The sequence below is a fragment of the Pinus tabuliformis genome, chromosome 9 (assembly GCF_031772625.1).
Source record: "Pinus tabuliformis cultivar Carrire ecotype Pingquan chromosome 9, CPIR1, whole genome shotgun sequence".
Lineage (NCBI taxonomy): Eukaryota > Viridiplantae > Streptophyta > Pinopsida > Pinales > Pinaceae > Pinus > Pinus tabuliformis.
The window spans coordinates 1,489,670,792-1,489,685,129 of record NC_142307.1 but is presented as its reverse complement, the minus strand read 5'-3'; the positions used below and the strand labels follow the sequence as shown (position 1 = coordinate 1,489,685,129).

General features: G+C 38.2%; 1 protein-coding gene across 2 annotated transcripts in view; it reads right to left on the bottom strand.

The window, feature by feature from the left end:
• Positions 1-14,338, bottom strand: part of LOC149154244 (phosphopantetheine adenylyltransferase 1-like) — a 100,690-nt gene that overhangs the window by 22,301 nt on the left and 64,051 nt on the right. For both annotated transcript variants that reach the window (XM_089440313.1, XM_089440314.1), the window contains exon 4: positions 10,445-10,504. In XM_089440313.1, coding sequence (XP_089296439.1) covers positions 10,445-10,504 — 60 coding nt within the window. The remainder of the gene's footprint in view (positions 1-10,444; positions 10,505-14,338) is intronic.

The window sequence follows — 14,338 nt, the reverse complement described above, 5'->3', positions numbered from 1 at the left end:
GTCCCAAACTCTGTTGCTACCTCCCAAGTAATGCTCCAAATCTAGCCCTAAATACTGCGTTGTTCCTTCCCTTGATTGCGGCCTAGTCAAATGAGGATGCTCCACCACTTGGCCTCCACAAACAAGGGTTGATCCCTGTTGTCACTTCAGAACAGCCTGCGGCCCATCCCTGCAGCGATACACAGCTCCAAACGTGCACATACGCTACCCAGATCTCCTCTGCACCCACTCGACCATCTCCCAAGTGAAATCGGCTTGCACTGCAGAAATAAACCAACCCTTAAACAACCCTTAACGGCACCTACCTCACTATGCTTTCTCCTTTTGATCTGCAGCCCAAAACAGAGAAGATTTCCTTGGTTTGTTTGCTCTTGGATGATGAAATGAACTCACACGTGTGCCTAATATATATCCTCACATGTGGCTCCAACGAATTCCTAAGAGACATGACTTTTGGCTCATTTTACTTCAAGCCTACATCACTTGAATGCCCAAAAATTCATGTCGCATCAAGGACATCTCGATTCGATGATTTTTGAAGTGTTGGATTCTCCTCGCCATCCTCTATCATCTCCATCCATCATATGTCCAAAATGCTCCATGGTTTTGGCCCAAACATCGATGGGTACAAAACCCCAACCTTGGGTTGCAAGCCCACAAATGACTTTTGTGGTGCTCCAACCTCCAAACCCCGAACCCTAGGGCTTGGAGCACCTCCCAAGCTACTCAAAAATCAACAGTTCCTCCTCGAACTCAACATCCCTGCTAATAATTTTCTTCCTCCATGCTAGAATGTACATATTATATGCCTTCAAATTCTCACTATATCCCACAAATATGCTCCTCTCTTCTAAGGGCTGCAACTTTGTCCTCTTCTCTATAGGAACATGGATATATATCAGATAACCAAAGATGCTAAAATGCCCTATCTTTGGCTTCACCCTTGTGAATGCTTCCTCGAGAATCTTGTCCCACAAGATCATGTCATGACTCCTGTTCTAAACATAAATTGTCGTGTTGCATGCCTCCCAAACAAGCATAATCAGAACCTAGTCATGAATCATTGCTTGACAACTCCTACAATGGACTGATAATTCCTCTCTGCAACCCCATTTTACTAAGGGTTGTATGAGACTGTCATCTCCCTCTTGATCCATTCCTCCTTGCAAAAATCCTTGAAGTCATTGGATGTGTACTTTCCCCCATTGTCTGACCTCGAGACCTTGATACTTATCTCTGTTTGGTTACCCACCTAGGCCATGAACTCCCTAAACCAACCTCATCCTTAGTCTTCATAAAGACGATTCAAGTTTTCCTAGAAAAATCATCTATGAATGTGGCATAGTAGTGAGACCCTTGTACTGATGCCATTGACATCGATCCACATACATATGAATTAACAAGATCCTAGATCCCCTTGGACCTCCTATCGTTGCTTGGGGAAGCAACCATGCCATTCTCGCCAATTGCACACCATCTACACATGCCTTGTTTCTCAATGTTGAACTGTGGGAGACCACTAACAATCTCCCTCAAAATCGGAAATGCTCTGTGGTGCAAGTGTCCCATCCACCTGTGCCATAGCTCACACAAGTTATCATTTCTATGTACCAAGGCCTATATTTGAATTCCCTGCAACCTATAAAGACTTCTCTCTCTAATCCCTAATGTTGAAAAAATTGGCATTAGCAAAAAATCAACGAGAGTCTAAAAACATCTTGAAAAAATTAGCAAAAAAATTGGTAAACTATGGAAAACATTAAAAAATAAAAAATAAATTCATTTTTTCAAATTCAACAGAAATTGGGAAAAATCAAGAAAAAATCGTGATTTTTTGGCACATTGCCGAAAAATCAACAATGTTATCAACACTGCTAATCCCAATGGCTCCTACTAGTCAAGACTAGCTCTCTCTAGATATACGAGTACCTATCCCTTTTGAAATAAACAGTGTTCCACGGGGACGCATCCCTAGGATGGGGTGCACGCACCCCATGTTTCCCATGCATCCAAGATGGGGGATGCCTAGGGAAATGTTTCCCCATCTTTTGGGGAAACTCAAGGAGACACAGGGGGGAATGTTTCCCCAATGTGAGGGACTTGTTTCCCCAAAAGGGGTGCTTGTGGGCATCCCACCATAATTTTGTTTGAAAACTTTAATTTAAGAGTGGAGAAGCCTAATATTTAACCCTAGGGCGCTACTAATGCTATGTAATTAGTGGTAACATTAAAGTCTTAAAGTAAAAGTGGCATTTTAATTTATCTTTCATTTTCAACCTGTAGCTTAAATTTTTAACATTACCACTGATTGACTCGGGATGTTTGTTATAGCATCATTCAGCACTCTTGTAGACTTGATGCTCTTTTATGGCCCTAGGCAGTCCCTTTCCCTATGCAGACTTGACTTTATATTAAAAAACAGTATCTCAAATTCCATACACGACTTTGCCCATACTAAATCGCGTACATACGCAAGTACCATAACATTATACCCACGTACACCTTTTAAAATATGAAAAAATAAAATAAAATGCTATTTTTCGAGCGGGGTTTACAGGTTTTACCGAGAGCCCACCTACAGGAGCCCATGGCCTAACTGAAATAACCAATTTGAGGTGGTATATATACACCCCTTGGGTAGGCCTAATTCATACAAGAAGAAGGATATCGACATTATACTCGATTTCTCCCAAATCAAGTCTGTTTTTCCCGTGCCTCCTACACTCCTAGTCTCTAGGAAACCCTGGTTTCCTTTGCATAGATGCTCAGCATCCTTATCTAGCATCTACTTGCACCTATTAGAGAGGTTGTCTTCATGGCTCGGGCTGGACAGATCCAGAGGAAGGCTTCGTCAGTGCCTTTGGCCTGGATCAGGTTGTATCTTTCCTGTACTTACTATTGTTAATCAATAAAGAAGCTCATGTCTTGTTCCTAATATATGTTGTCATCTTATGAATGATGGTTTATATGTTTATATATGATGATCTAACATATTACTATGTATGCACATTGAATTATCTATTATGTATATGCTTCTGTGATTGATTTGCAGGTCTGCACATCTTGGAGGAAGCAGAGGGTTTGGACCCTACAGGAACATCTTCAAACGTAGGACCTCCGGGTATGTTTCCAAATCCATGTTTGATAATTCATATGTTTGGCATGCTTGTCTAAGTGTTTTTTGTTGATTATCTTATCCTGCTCTATTGAGGCTTTCAACCCTTGCCTTAGGGAACTTTCCCCGCCAACAACGTTTGAGAGTCGTTTTGATCTCATTGGATTTCATATGGAGAAGGTAGAATTTTAGATCCCACTCAAAATCCAGTGGACTTAACAATTTTCATGATTTTAGGATTGGGGGGATTGCATCATTTCCATTGGATTCTATCATGTATGAGGGTCTGGAACTAGCATTTAATCAAGAGCACCAATCCCTCTATGTACCTCAATGTTCGTGGCATTGATTATTGAACTCCTCTATCATGACCCTAGTAAAATTGTACCTATCACTCAAACAAAATCTCGACTTGACACATTAAGTTTTTTCTATCGTATTTTAATGCTTAAAGGTTGATATTGATAATGAGGATCCTAATATATGAAATGATTTTTATGATATGTATGTATTTGTTGTAGCATGAATTTTTTGGAGTATAGAAGCCATATAGAGCCTCTTTGTTGATGTATTTTTGGTTCGAATATGGATTGCACTCTGTGTTATTTTGATTATATGCACCCTTGCTATATATATGAGAAACTTTGCATATTTGTGTATAATAGTTTGGATTCATATGGATGCACATGAATATTTACGTATTTTTTTCAAATTTTGAATATTTATGCATTCTTTGGTCAATCGAATTTTTGGTCCGGTTTTTTTTTCAAGTTCCTAGTTTTGGGTTCTAGCGATTCGTTCACTGGTCTGAATCTGATAACATTGGTTCATTGTCCATTGTTCAATTTTAGTTTTAAATTTTGAATCTTGACTCTAGATACTAATGACCTTAGACCAAGTCTTTGATTCATCACTTTTTACTATTTTTTAGTTTGAGTAATTTCAATTTACTATTCTAGTCTTCAAAATTTAGTATCTACTATTTTGCTTAGTACTAATTAGATTCTAGAATAACAAATGATGAGTTTAAATCAATATATATAATATGTTACTATTTCTATTTCATTGAATCATTTATGATGTATGAATCAATTATTTCATTATTGAATTTGAATTTGAATCCTCTCTCTCTCTCTCTCTCTCTCTCTCTCTCTCTCTCTCTTTATATATATATAGATATAGATATATATATATATATATATATATATATCCTGACGTCCCCCTATTCCCCTTGAATTTTCCTATAATTTGGGGGTGCTCCCACACGTCCCCCTTGTGTGTCCCCCATCCTTGAAACTTGGTGGAACCCTGGAATAACACAATAAATCCTCTATCCTCCATAGTTGAAATTGAGAGCAAATTTTTCTTCAACCCTAAAACATATAAAACTTCCTTATCCTCTAGTGACCCTCCAAAATCATGTTGGAACATTATGGTCCCAACACCCCTCACTAATACCTAGCATTATTGCCAACCTCCACATGTAGATTTGTGTCTTTCTGTGTCAAACTACTAAAAATCTCTTGTGTTACTGTCATGTGGTGTGATGCACCACTGTCCAGATACCATGCACTCCTAGTGTTGGTGTTGGTAAACAAACAAGAGACCAACGAGAAGTCCTCAAATTTTGCTGCAAACTCATCAACCTGTGTTGATGTTGATGTTTGTTGTGGCTTCCCCTTCCCCTTCTTCTTCTCCAAACACTGTGATGCATGGTGCCCATTCTAGTGACAGATGAAACAATTGATTTTACTCAAGTTCTTCATCATGCTTGGTTGTGATGTTGACCCTTCACTTTTGACATGTTTGGTAGAACCCTTTTCTTTGTCTTTCTTGGCTTGACCCACCAAGGCTAGGTTCTCCTCTCCACCTCCTTGCCTGATGCCCTTAGACTCTTCCCCAACCTCTTCCCAGATGCAACCCCAAAGCCTCTCCCAATTAGGAAGGTGCTCCTGAGCGCAGATCCCCTTAACAAATGGTTCCCAAGACTTGGTGAACCCATTCAATGCCACATTTACTAGTTTTGCCTCCTCCACCTTTTCTCCAATTGTTGCAAGTTGATCATGCACTTGGGTGATCTTCATGAAGTAGCTGGTCACGTTGTCCAATATTGATATATGGATGGATCTTAATTTATTTTTTAAGATCATCTTCCAGTTCACAATGTCGCTCTAGAACAAATCCACTAGAGCTTTGAACATTCCCCTGGTTGTCTTCTTTTCTGCCAAGTGAGGGATCAAATAGTCCTTCACGACATCCATGATGACTCTGGGCTTTAATATCCTTCTTCTCATGGGCTTCCAGTAGAGTTGCATTTGTTGGTGGTTGAATCTCCTTCTAAACGATTTACCAAAGATCATTATCCTTCAACAACAAGGTAACCCTTGCTTTCCAGGGTAGGAAGTTAGAAACCCCATCCAACTTGTCCTCAAACCTAAGACTAGTAGTTGTCATTTCCATATCTGAACAAATAAAACTACCATGTGCTAAACCCTTCTAGCGCCCACAAGAAATTACTATTGTTTTTTGTTGTGCAAATTCACAAATCAACCTCCTCTTCTTCAGAACAGCACTGATAACATCTTAAATTTTCTAACCATAGTAAATTGCAAATTATTTCCTAGCAATTATTTCTTGTTGGTTTTTAATTTAATTTTCATCTTGCTGAACAAAATTTACTATTAGGATTTTAATTAGTAAATAAAGATTTAATTTTTAGCCAAAAAAAAAATTAAAAAATCCAATTTCATTTGCACAAAACACATAAAACTTGCCCTTCAAAATTCATCTTTTCATTCAGAAATTTTTCCAAACTTACAAGGGCTTTCCTAACCTAGGAAAATCTGCCCACTAAGAAAATACAAGCTACAGCTATATTGAGATATCACTGGAGAAATTCTAAGCACCTATAAAGTTGTACAACTCATTGAAATCAACGAGAAAACCCAAATATGCAAACTTCTCCCTGCAAACTGTTGTATAGCTGCACATGTTGTGTGCTGCTTGGTTCTGCCCATTGTTTTAAAAAACGGCCAAGTCAACTCCGACTCGGCCGAGTCAAACCAAGCCAATGCCTGGTCGGGTCGGCTCGGTGGCCAAAACGAAACGGTTGGCCGGGTTGTTACCGAACCAGTCATTGACTCGGTCGACTCGATAACAACTCGACCGACTCGGTAACAACTTGATCGAATCGGCACTTTGACAAAAATCCTAAAGCACATTTGTCAAAAGTTGTTATGCCTCCTACATATCAATGGTTGGGTTGTTGTTTATTGCATATTTATAGCCCTAAAGTAATCTATCACTATGAGAAAGTTTTGAAAATTACAAGGCCGAAGTATGGTTATCCTAGTGGCATGAATTAGAAAACTGAAACAATGCATTCAACCATACAATGTTTTTAAAAAGGCAAACATTCTGGCAATGGACTTATAAATACATATTTACCTCTGATTGTTCTGGAGCTTGACCAAAATTAAATCAAGGGTTTTGAGACTTCATTAGGGACAGAGAATTGGTATTATTGTTGTTGTAGTCTAGTGATTGTCCTTACGCTGAGATAGAAAAGAATCCTGGCATTGGTGGCTAAGTATGAACTTTGTATTGGACAGTGCACTAGGTGCCATTTTGATATAATGGATATATTCATGAGCCTACTTTGATCATATGTTGTCTTCTCTGTATATTCTAAAGCTTTGTGTTTGGAAACATGAATGAAAATCTTTAAAATTATGTTTTTTATAAAAAAAAATATTTGATGTATTTTTTACAATGACCGAGTCATTGAAATCAAACTGGCCGAGTCGATACCGAGTCGGAGTCAGAATCGAAGCCGGCCCTCAACCGTTTCCGAACCGGAGTTGGAGTTTTAAAACATTGGTTCTGCCACATGTGGGCTGGATTTGCTGCAGAAAATCAGTTCTTGATTTTCTACTGTTAAGTTTCCTCCTTGCTGCAAATCCTCATGTTGTCTTTTCTCTAGCAACTCTGCACACTTGAGTGAATTTCCTTCTCCACCCAATCACTGAGATCCTCACTTATCTCACTATGTCTTGTGCTCAATAATGTGTCTTCTCCCTTAGCCCAGCTTCTTTTTATAAGTTTGAGTTATGACTAAATCAACAACCCTAATCTCCAAAGTGATTGATAGTTGAGATTAAATCTCAACTTCACTTGAGATTAACGATTGTGATTTATCTAATTCACTAATACAAATAACCTTTGCAGTTCATTAGATTAAACTCACTTTAATAAATAAAGTAATTACTAGCCTTGAGGGTTAGCTCAAATGGTCAAGTTCTTGAAATCACCTCTATTGTTGAGAGGTCACGGGTTCAATTCTCTCGACACTCTCACTCAAGGAAGGTAAAGGCAAAGTTGTTTCTATAGAGAAGCAAGAAATGGTAGGCTGGACTCTTTACGGGTCATGGCAGGGTCTAAAACCCTGGTGTTTTAGCATAAGATTATTGTTCTTGCCAAGATGTTCAAAAGGTGTGTTTACTAGAGAAAAAAACCAGATTCTACATCAATGGTAGAAAGATTGAATTTTCAGCAATCATTGCTTCAATGACAAATAGTGAGTCAATGGATGATCAAATGGTTGATGGCTTGGCATGCTCAGAATCAACCATGTTGGATACAAGTCTTTCAATTAGCTTTATCTCTCATGTTGTGGTAGCATCAATGAGAATTTTGTAGTGCACAAAAAGGACAACATAAAGGGTAGTTGTGAACCTTACTCTGTTGTTCATTGATTACACTACTCAAACGCAAGTTGTGTGCAGTGTCTACAATTAGATTGGTCTGGATAAGTGATCCAGGTGGCTCCAGACACACTTAGAAGTCCAAGAGGGCTCAAAATATCTCAAAATTCAAAGTGGTCAAATTGCTCTCGAACTAGGACCAAATCGAAGTGCTCGTCGCCCTGATTCCAACAGTGTGAACGGCACTCAAATCCAAGTCCGTATGACCAATTTAAGACTCTTTAAAGTTTGAGAAGGTAGGGAAAAAGTGGGGCCCATAGGGTGCCACATGGCATCCCAGTGAGCAAATGGGGCCCACTAAGTTTATGTGGTGACTGAATGGCTACTAAACCATCGACACATGGCACGCTACCATTTGTTCCTAACCCTGCACAAAAAGACAAAAAGAAACCCATAATATTAAAATACCATATAAAAACAAAATCATGAAATATGGTTATTTTAATAAACAAAAATCAAACAATAATAAATAATAACAAATTTTGTTGTTATTTAAACACATCCTAAGTTTGGGCCATTTAAAAGAAACATTATAAAACATGAACGATTTCTTTTGAAATATTAGAAAGCCATATTAAATGGCATAAAAAAGTTTGAAAGGTTGGCATAACCACAACATAGTTTTAAAATATATTGGATTCGTTGTGTTACAATGTAATATGTAACAAAACGTTTAAAAGAATGCCGACACGCCAACCGCCAACTCCAAGTTACCGACCGCTAGCTCATATTGTTACATGTGATTGTCGGGTATGTCATAAATCTTAACCGCTACACCATAAGATGATATGCAGTGTTAAAATTGGGTGGGCAAGTTTTGAACCCAACGCACTCCCAAATAATCCGCCAAATTACCGTTAAGCCAAATGGCTTCATGTTGACATCTCCGTCGGCGAAAACATATAAAAACATGAATTTTCATTCGCACGGGGAAGAGGAAGCAGGCCAACGGAGTAACGAAGCAGCAGAATGCGGAGCGGTGGAACCGCGAGCCAAGCTAGAGGCAGAACCATGATGGAACGTTTTTCGAGATAGATTCTCAGTGAATATTCCCTAATGCAAAGAGGAATCTAAAAGATTCCCTAGGAGGTAAAAATTCATTTTGTCACAATGATATAAAGTTTATAGTCATTTTTCTCAGATTTTCGTAGGGAACGCGATCGTGAAGTCAGATTCACCATCTAAGTAGCAGATTTGCAGGAATCCCACAAAAGAAAATCTTTAAAGAATCTTGAGGAATCTTTAGATTCCCTTAGAGACTAAAATTTGCCAGAGTCAGAATGCAACCAAGTTCATACTCAAAGTCTCAAAATTCCGCAAGGATTGCAATTGTGAGATCAGATTTTCCATTTGAGGAGAAGATCTCCAGTGAGCGCATGGAGCAGAATCTTTGGAGAATCATGGGGAATCCAAAAGAATCCTGTAGACCCAGATTTTGACATGTCAGAATTTGACGAATGGATAGTCGATTTTACACCACTCGATGCCAAGAATTCAGTGGTGCAGTCAGCTTTTGCAGTTGAGCCTCTCATTTTTCGTCCAAATTCAGAAGTGAAAGTACTTGAAGAAGCCATGTCATGTTTACTATCATTATTGCTGAGATGATGTATTATTTGTGAGATCCCTGTTTGATGCTATGTTGAGGGATCATCATTGCCACATTATGTGAGATGTCTTTAGCTTTTCATGCTATGTATTATGCTTGAGATCCCTGTGTAACTATGTTGAAGGGACACTCATTGCCACATTGTGTGAGATCATGTTAAGTTGTCATGCTAAGAGGAAGCCTTCTTGAGTGAGAATTCTTGTAAGCGGAACATCTCATGGAGAGACAAGCCACTCTTGTTTGAGGGTGTATGTCCTTTCTATGACAAAGAATCTTCCATGCACATTATCATCATTTCCAGCAGTATGAAGCGGCCTCCACCATCTTGACACCGGGCCCAGAGACGTAGTCCACATTGGACGAACTCCGTTATCAAATGTCTCGTGTTTTGACTTGTTGATTGTTGTCATGTTTCCTCTTTCTTAAGCACGCATATGTGTTCTTTTATTCTCTTTTAAATGCAATTCTAACATCACAGAGGTAAAAGATCTTGGATGATTCCGGTAGCTGAAGGAACCCGAATCAATAAGTTGGGTTATGTTTTGGAACAAGAAATTGTGTCAACTATAGCCATCAAGAAGAGTGTTCAAATACATATTTAATAATGGTCATACTTTGTACTATAGCATAACTTAAGAGATTCAAGTTAGAAGTACTTTATATTATAAAGTTAATTTATGATGCAATGAAGTTAAGCTACTATGAATTAACATTAATTAAGTCACACGTTAGTGGTTAGGTATGGAAAGGGGTTACATAACTTATGTCTCCCTCATTGATACAATGCTATGTAATGTTTCTCACACATAATGAATGATGAATTATATTAAATCTCTCTCTCCTATCTGCAATTCGGTATGCATAATTCTGGTTGCAATTCTGGTGGCAATTCCAAAAAATGGTAAGACATAAAGGGAGCAACTTTAGAAACTAATACCATGCGTCATTTGAATTTGTCACCTTTATGTAGTTTTCAATTGCTTCGATTCTCTTTTCCACAGGTTCAATCAAGTGTGCAAGCTGCAACCAAGTTGAATCAAGTTACATAACATATTTGATATTTTGTTCATTTTCAAGGCACAAAATGTAAAGGCAATCAAGATAGAAAGAATAAACTAATTATCTCGAATAATAATAATGACCGTTAGCACATTTCAGAATTATAATCATCCAACTTGAATGTCTAGCCTAATGAAAATGATAGGCTTCTACAATCTAAGATTTACAATGGCAGTTGTGATAAACATCCCTTAAGCAATACGTTCATGTTACTTTTCAATCTTGTTTAATTGATTACCATCAATTTATATTAAGTGTTCCAATTCGTATCCGAGATATAGGAATCACTCTTGAGCAAAGTCAAAGAGAGGCATCAATTATTCAAATCATTGTCCACTACATTAATTCAAAACCACATAGCCCTTAATCCAGCTAGGGCTATCAAGAGTATCTTAATTCTCTATCACCTTGTCAATTGGAGTTAAAATTGTTAGTTTTGTTTTTTCCAGAGACAATTTTTATCTAGGTTTGCTTCTAGTTTGCTGTCAGAAAAATAACAGGTTCATCCCTTAAAATGGACTTTCTGAATACCAAATCTGCAAGGCCACTAAAAATATCAAAAAGCAAATCCAGGAGGGTAAAATAAGCAGGTGAAACTCTTCCACAAAGGGTAATTCCAATTCCAAGAAAGAACAATTTCCCTACAAGTTTGAAAAGACCTTAGGTATCTCTAGAAGCAACTTAGATAGATAAAATAAGATAAATTAAATGTATTAATATCCAACAAATGAAAACTGAAGTAGGTCAATGGGACTGTGTTTAGGTACAATGATGTCTACACAAAGCAGGAGCGCTAAAGCAGCTCCTATATTAATATCACAATGCCTCACATTAATACAACTCATCAAGGTAGTTTAAATAAGCAAGAAAAACAATTGTAAGTAATAATATCAATTAACCATCGAGTCACTAAGTTAAGCACCAGATCATAAGCCAAATTAATAAGTGAACCCGTATTAATCATAAATCAGACCATTGATAAGTAACATGAATAAATCCAACTACCAGTAATAAGTAACAAGAATAAATCTGATTGTCATTAACAAATAAAGAAATGGTACCAAATCTTTACAAGACAATTAGTTCAATGCAAAGGCAGACCCGCACCTCTTGGCCATGCCCAAGATGGGGCACTTAGGATCCTTCTTGTAGTAGACTTTCTTTCTTCATTATGTCTGTTGTTGCCCAAACTGTACAAGCAATATGCAACAACGCTCAAGACAGGGGTTGTCACTCTGATCCCCGCCCTCTCTGTTCTAGTTGTCTCCCTACAACAAGCTTTCGGGGGTAATCCCTATGAAATGTGAAGGTTGGAGACTTGTTGGCAACCAACAAGTCCGGGAGACACCACTGAATGGCCTAGCAACTTGGTAGAATTAGCAAGTTAAATGATTTGATTAGATTATCGCGGAAGACCAGTGCCTTAAATGGAGTCAATTACTTGCTCAAAACAAATTATTTACCAAGTTACCGGATGAACAGTGGTTGTTTAAGGATGCTTCACTATCCTAAATGAGATGCAAATCCTACAATTTAGGTGAGATGCAGAATCTTGGTTTATTTGAGTTATATACCTATTTTATGTGTATTCTTCCTCTTAACTGTTTTGAAGCTAGTCTCTAGAGTAAGTTGTGAGAGAGAAACCAAGGGAAACAAGTTGAGGCTTGATTAACGATACCTCCCCTGGGGTTCTAACCACCCAATGCCTCTGGTGCTGCAGAGATTGTGGCTCTGACGACTACAAGGTTACCGTGTTAACTACTAAAGAGTTTCTAGACTCCACAAGCTAGATGAGAAAGGTGCGTCTATCTCTCTATCGACCAAGCTTATGCTTGGAAGTAAATTTATAATTGCAAGAGGCTAGTCTTAGAATGCAAGTGCAAGAGATGAGTGTTCTTAAGGTGAGATTATTTAATGACTTAAGTACTCAATTACAATGATCTTCAATTATGAACCATGAAATACTTACAATAGACAACCTTAACCACAAGAGAAAGTGCTTAAACTTAACAGTGCCAGAAAATGTGGTGTTGACATTATTACCAATAGACAATTTCTCAAGAGATACACAATACAATTAACAATCTTCAAAATTTTAAACAATGAACTTTCATATGCCAATTAGATACACAATTAGATCCCTTATCATACAAGATATATCCAATTTCAACAATGAGCAATGTATCCAATGACAATAGCAATAAGAAACAAGATCATTAATTACAATGTCACTTAGTCTTTAGAGAAATTAGCCAATTAAACACTTATCATCTTGATCAGAGCACTTATGTGTGTGAATGCTAGAGTGCAACTAGATGCCAATGATTCAGAAATGTAATATGGATCAGCCAATAAGCATGTGATTGCAGTGATAAGAAAATCACCCAATTCCTCAAATAAACACTTATCCAAGATCCACAAGATGTAAGAAATCAGAGCTAAGTGAGATTAGATGTCTTTCAACCACTTTTAACACAATTGTAATTTTTATATCAGACCCTATGCAGTAAATTTCAGACCTTGAAATATTATTACAGCCTTCAGAAAATGATTAATTATGCATAGAGGTGCAAGCCCAATGAGTGCTAGTGACAATGTAATGATGAAATATGATTACCAATGAATTATTATGCCACTGTTATGAGATTTAATCATTGCTATAGGTGTTTTTATGTGGCTGTAGCAAATAGATCAGCTCTGAAATAAAACAAACAACCCACAAGAAAACCACTTATATGCATTCAAATTAGCTTAGCTTTACTTCTTAATGCACTAGATAACTTATTGACGAATTTTAGGCTTATTTAAAACGTGTTAGGCCTTTAATATACTGTTGGCATAAATATTTTATAAATTTAAATTTGGTCAGTGATGAAGTTAAAGAGTTATAAACCAAACCAAGAGGCCTTTAGGCCTAGTTGAAGGCTAGTTTGACTTCCAATGAGTTTGGCCACCTGCAACCACCTGCGAAACCACAATGTTAGCCCACTAAAACAATGTAAAACCAGAGATGACAGAATACAAAGCTAGGGCAAGAGTTAGAACTTAGAAGGCTAGGAAACCCCAAGACTAGGGCTAGAAGAAGCACAAGGCAAGGCTAGAGGCCAAAGAAGGGAAAAGGAAGAGCCAAAAGGCCCGGTAAAGATCAAGGCAATGGCAGATAAGCCCACAAAGGCTGACACTGGGGTGAAAGAGCCCTAGAAGAGCTAGCGGCCAAGGGAAAAGCCCTTAAAGGGCTACAGCTAGGTAAAAAAGGGAGTCCGAGAGGGAGGAGGGCCTCCTAGAGGCCACGGAAAGGGTCAAGGAGGAGGTTTGAGGCCCCTTGAGGGCTGCTCAGCTCCTCTAAAGGGGGGTCGAGGCCTTTTCAGGCCCACGGCTAACCCTAAAAGGCTACGGCCTAGGGGAAAGAGGAGGTTTGAGGGCCCTAGGAGGCTTCTAAGCCCTACGACTAGGCTGAAAATGGAGGACGGCTAGGCCCAAGGCCTTGAAAAAAAATTCCAAACCTTGCAAATACCAAAAATTGCCACAAATCACCGCAAACAATGTTGGACGGCTTTCTCTTCAAGCTGGACATTGAGCTTGGAGGCTAGATCTTGCCTTCCTAGGCCTAGATCTACCTCAAAACCCCAACAAAATTCTCTTAATCAACTTGAAGTTCACCTGCACAAATAAATCAAAGATTGCCAAACCCCAAATATATATACAAAATATAAAACCCCAAGTGCTGCAAAACAAATGGGTTAGAAATAATTTACAAATTTATTTACGAATAATTTACAAATATACAATATTTAC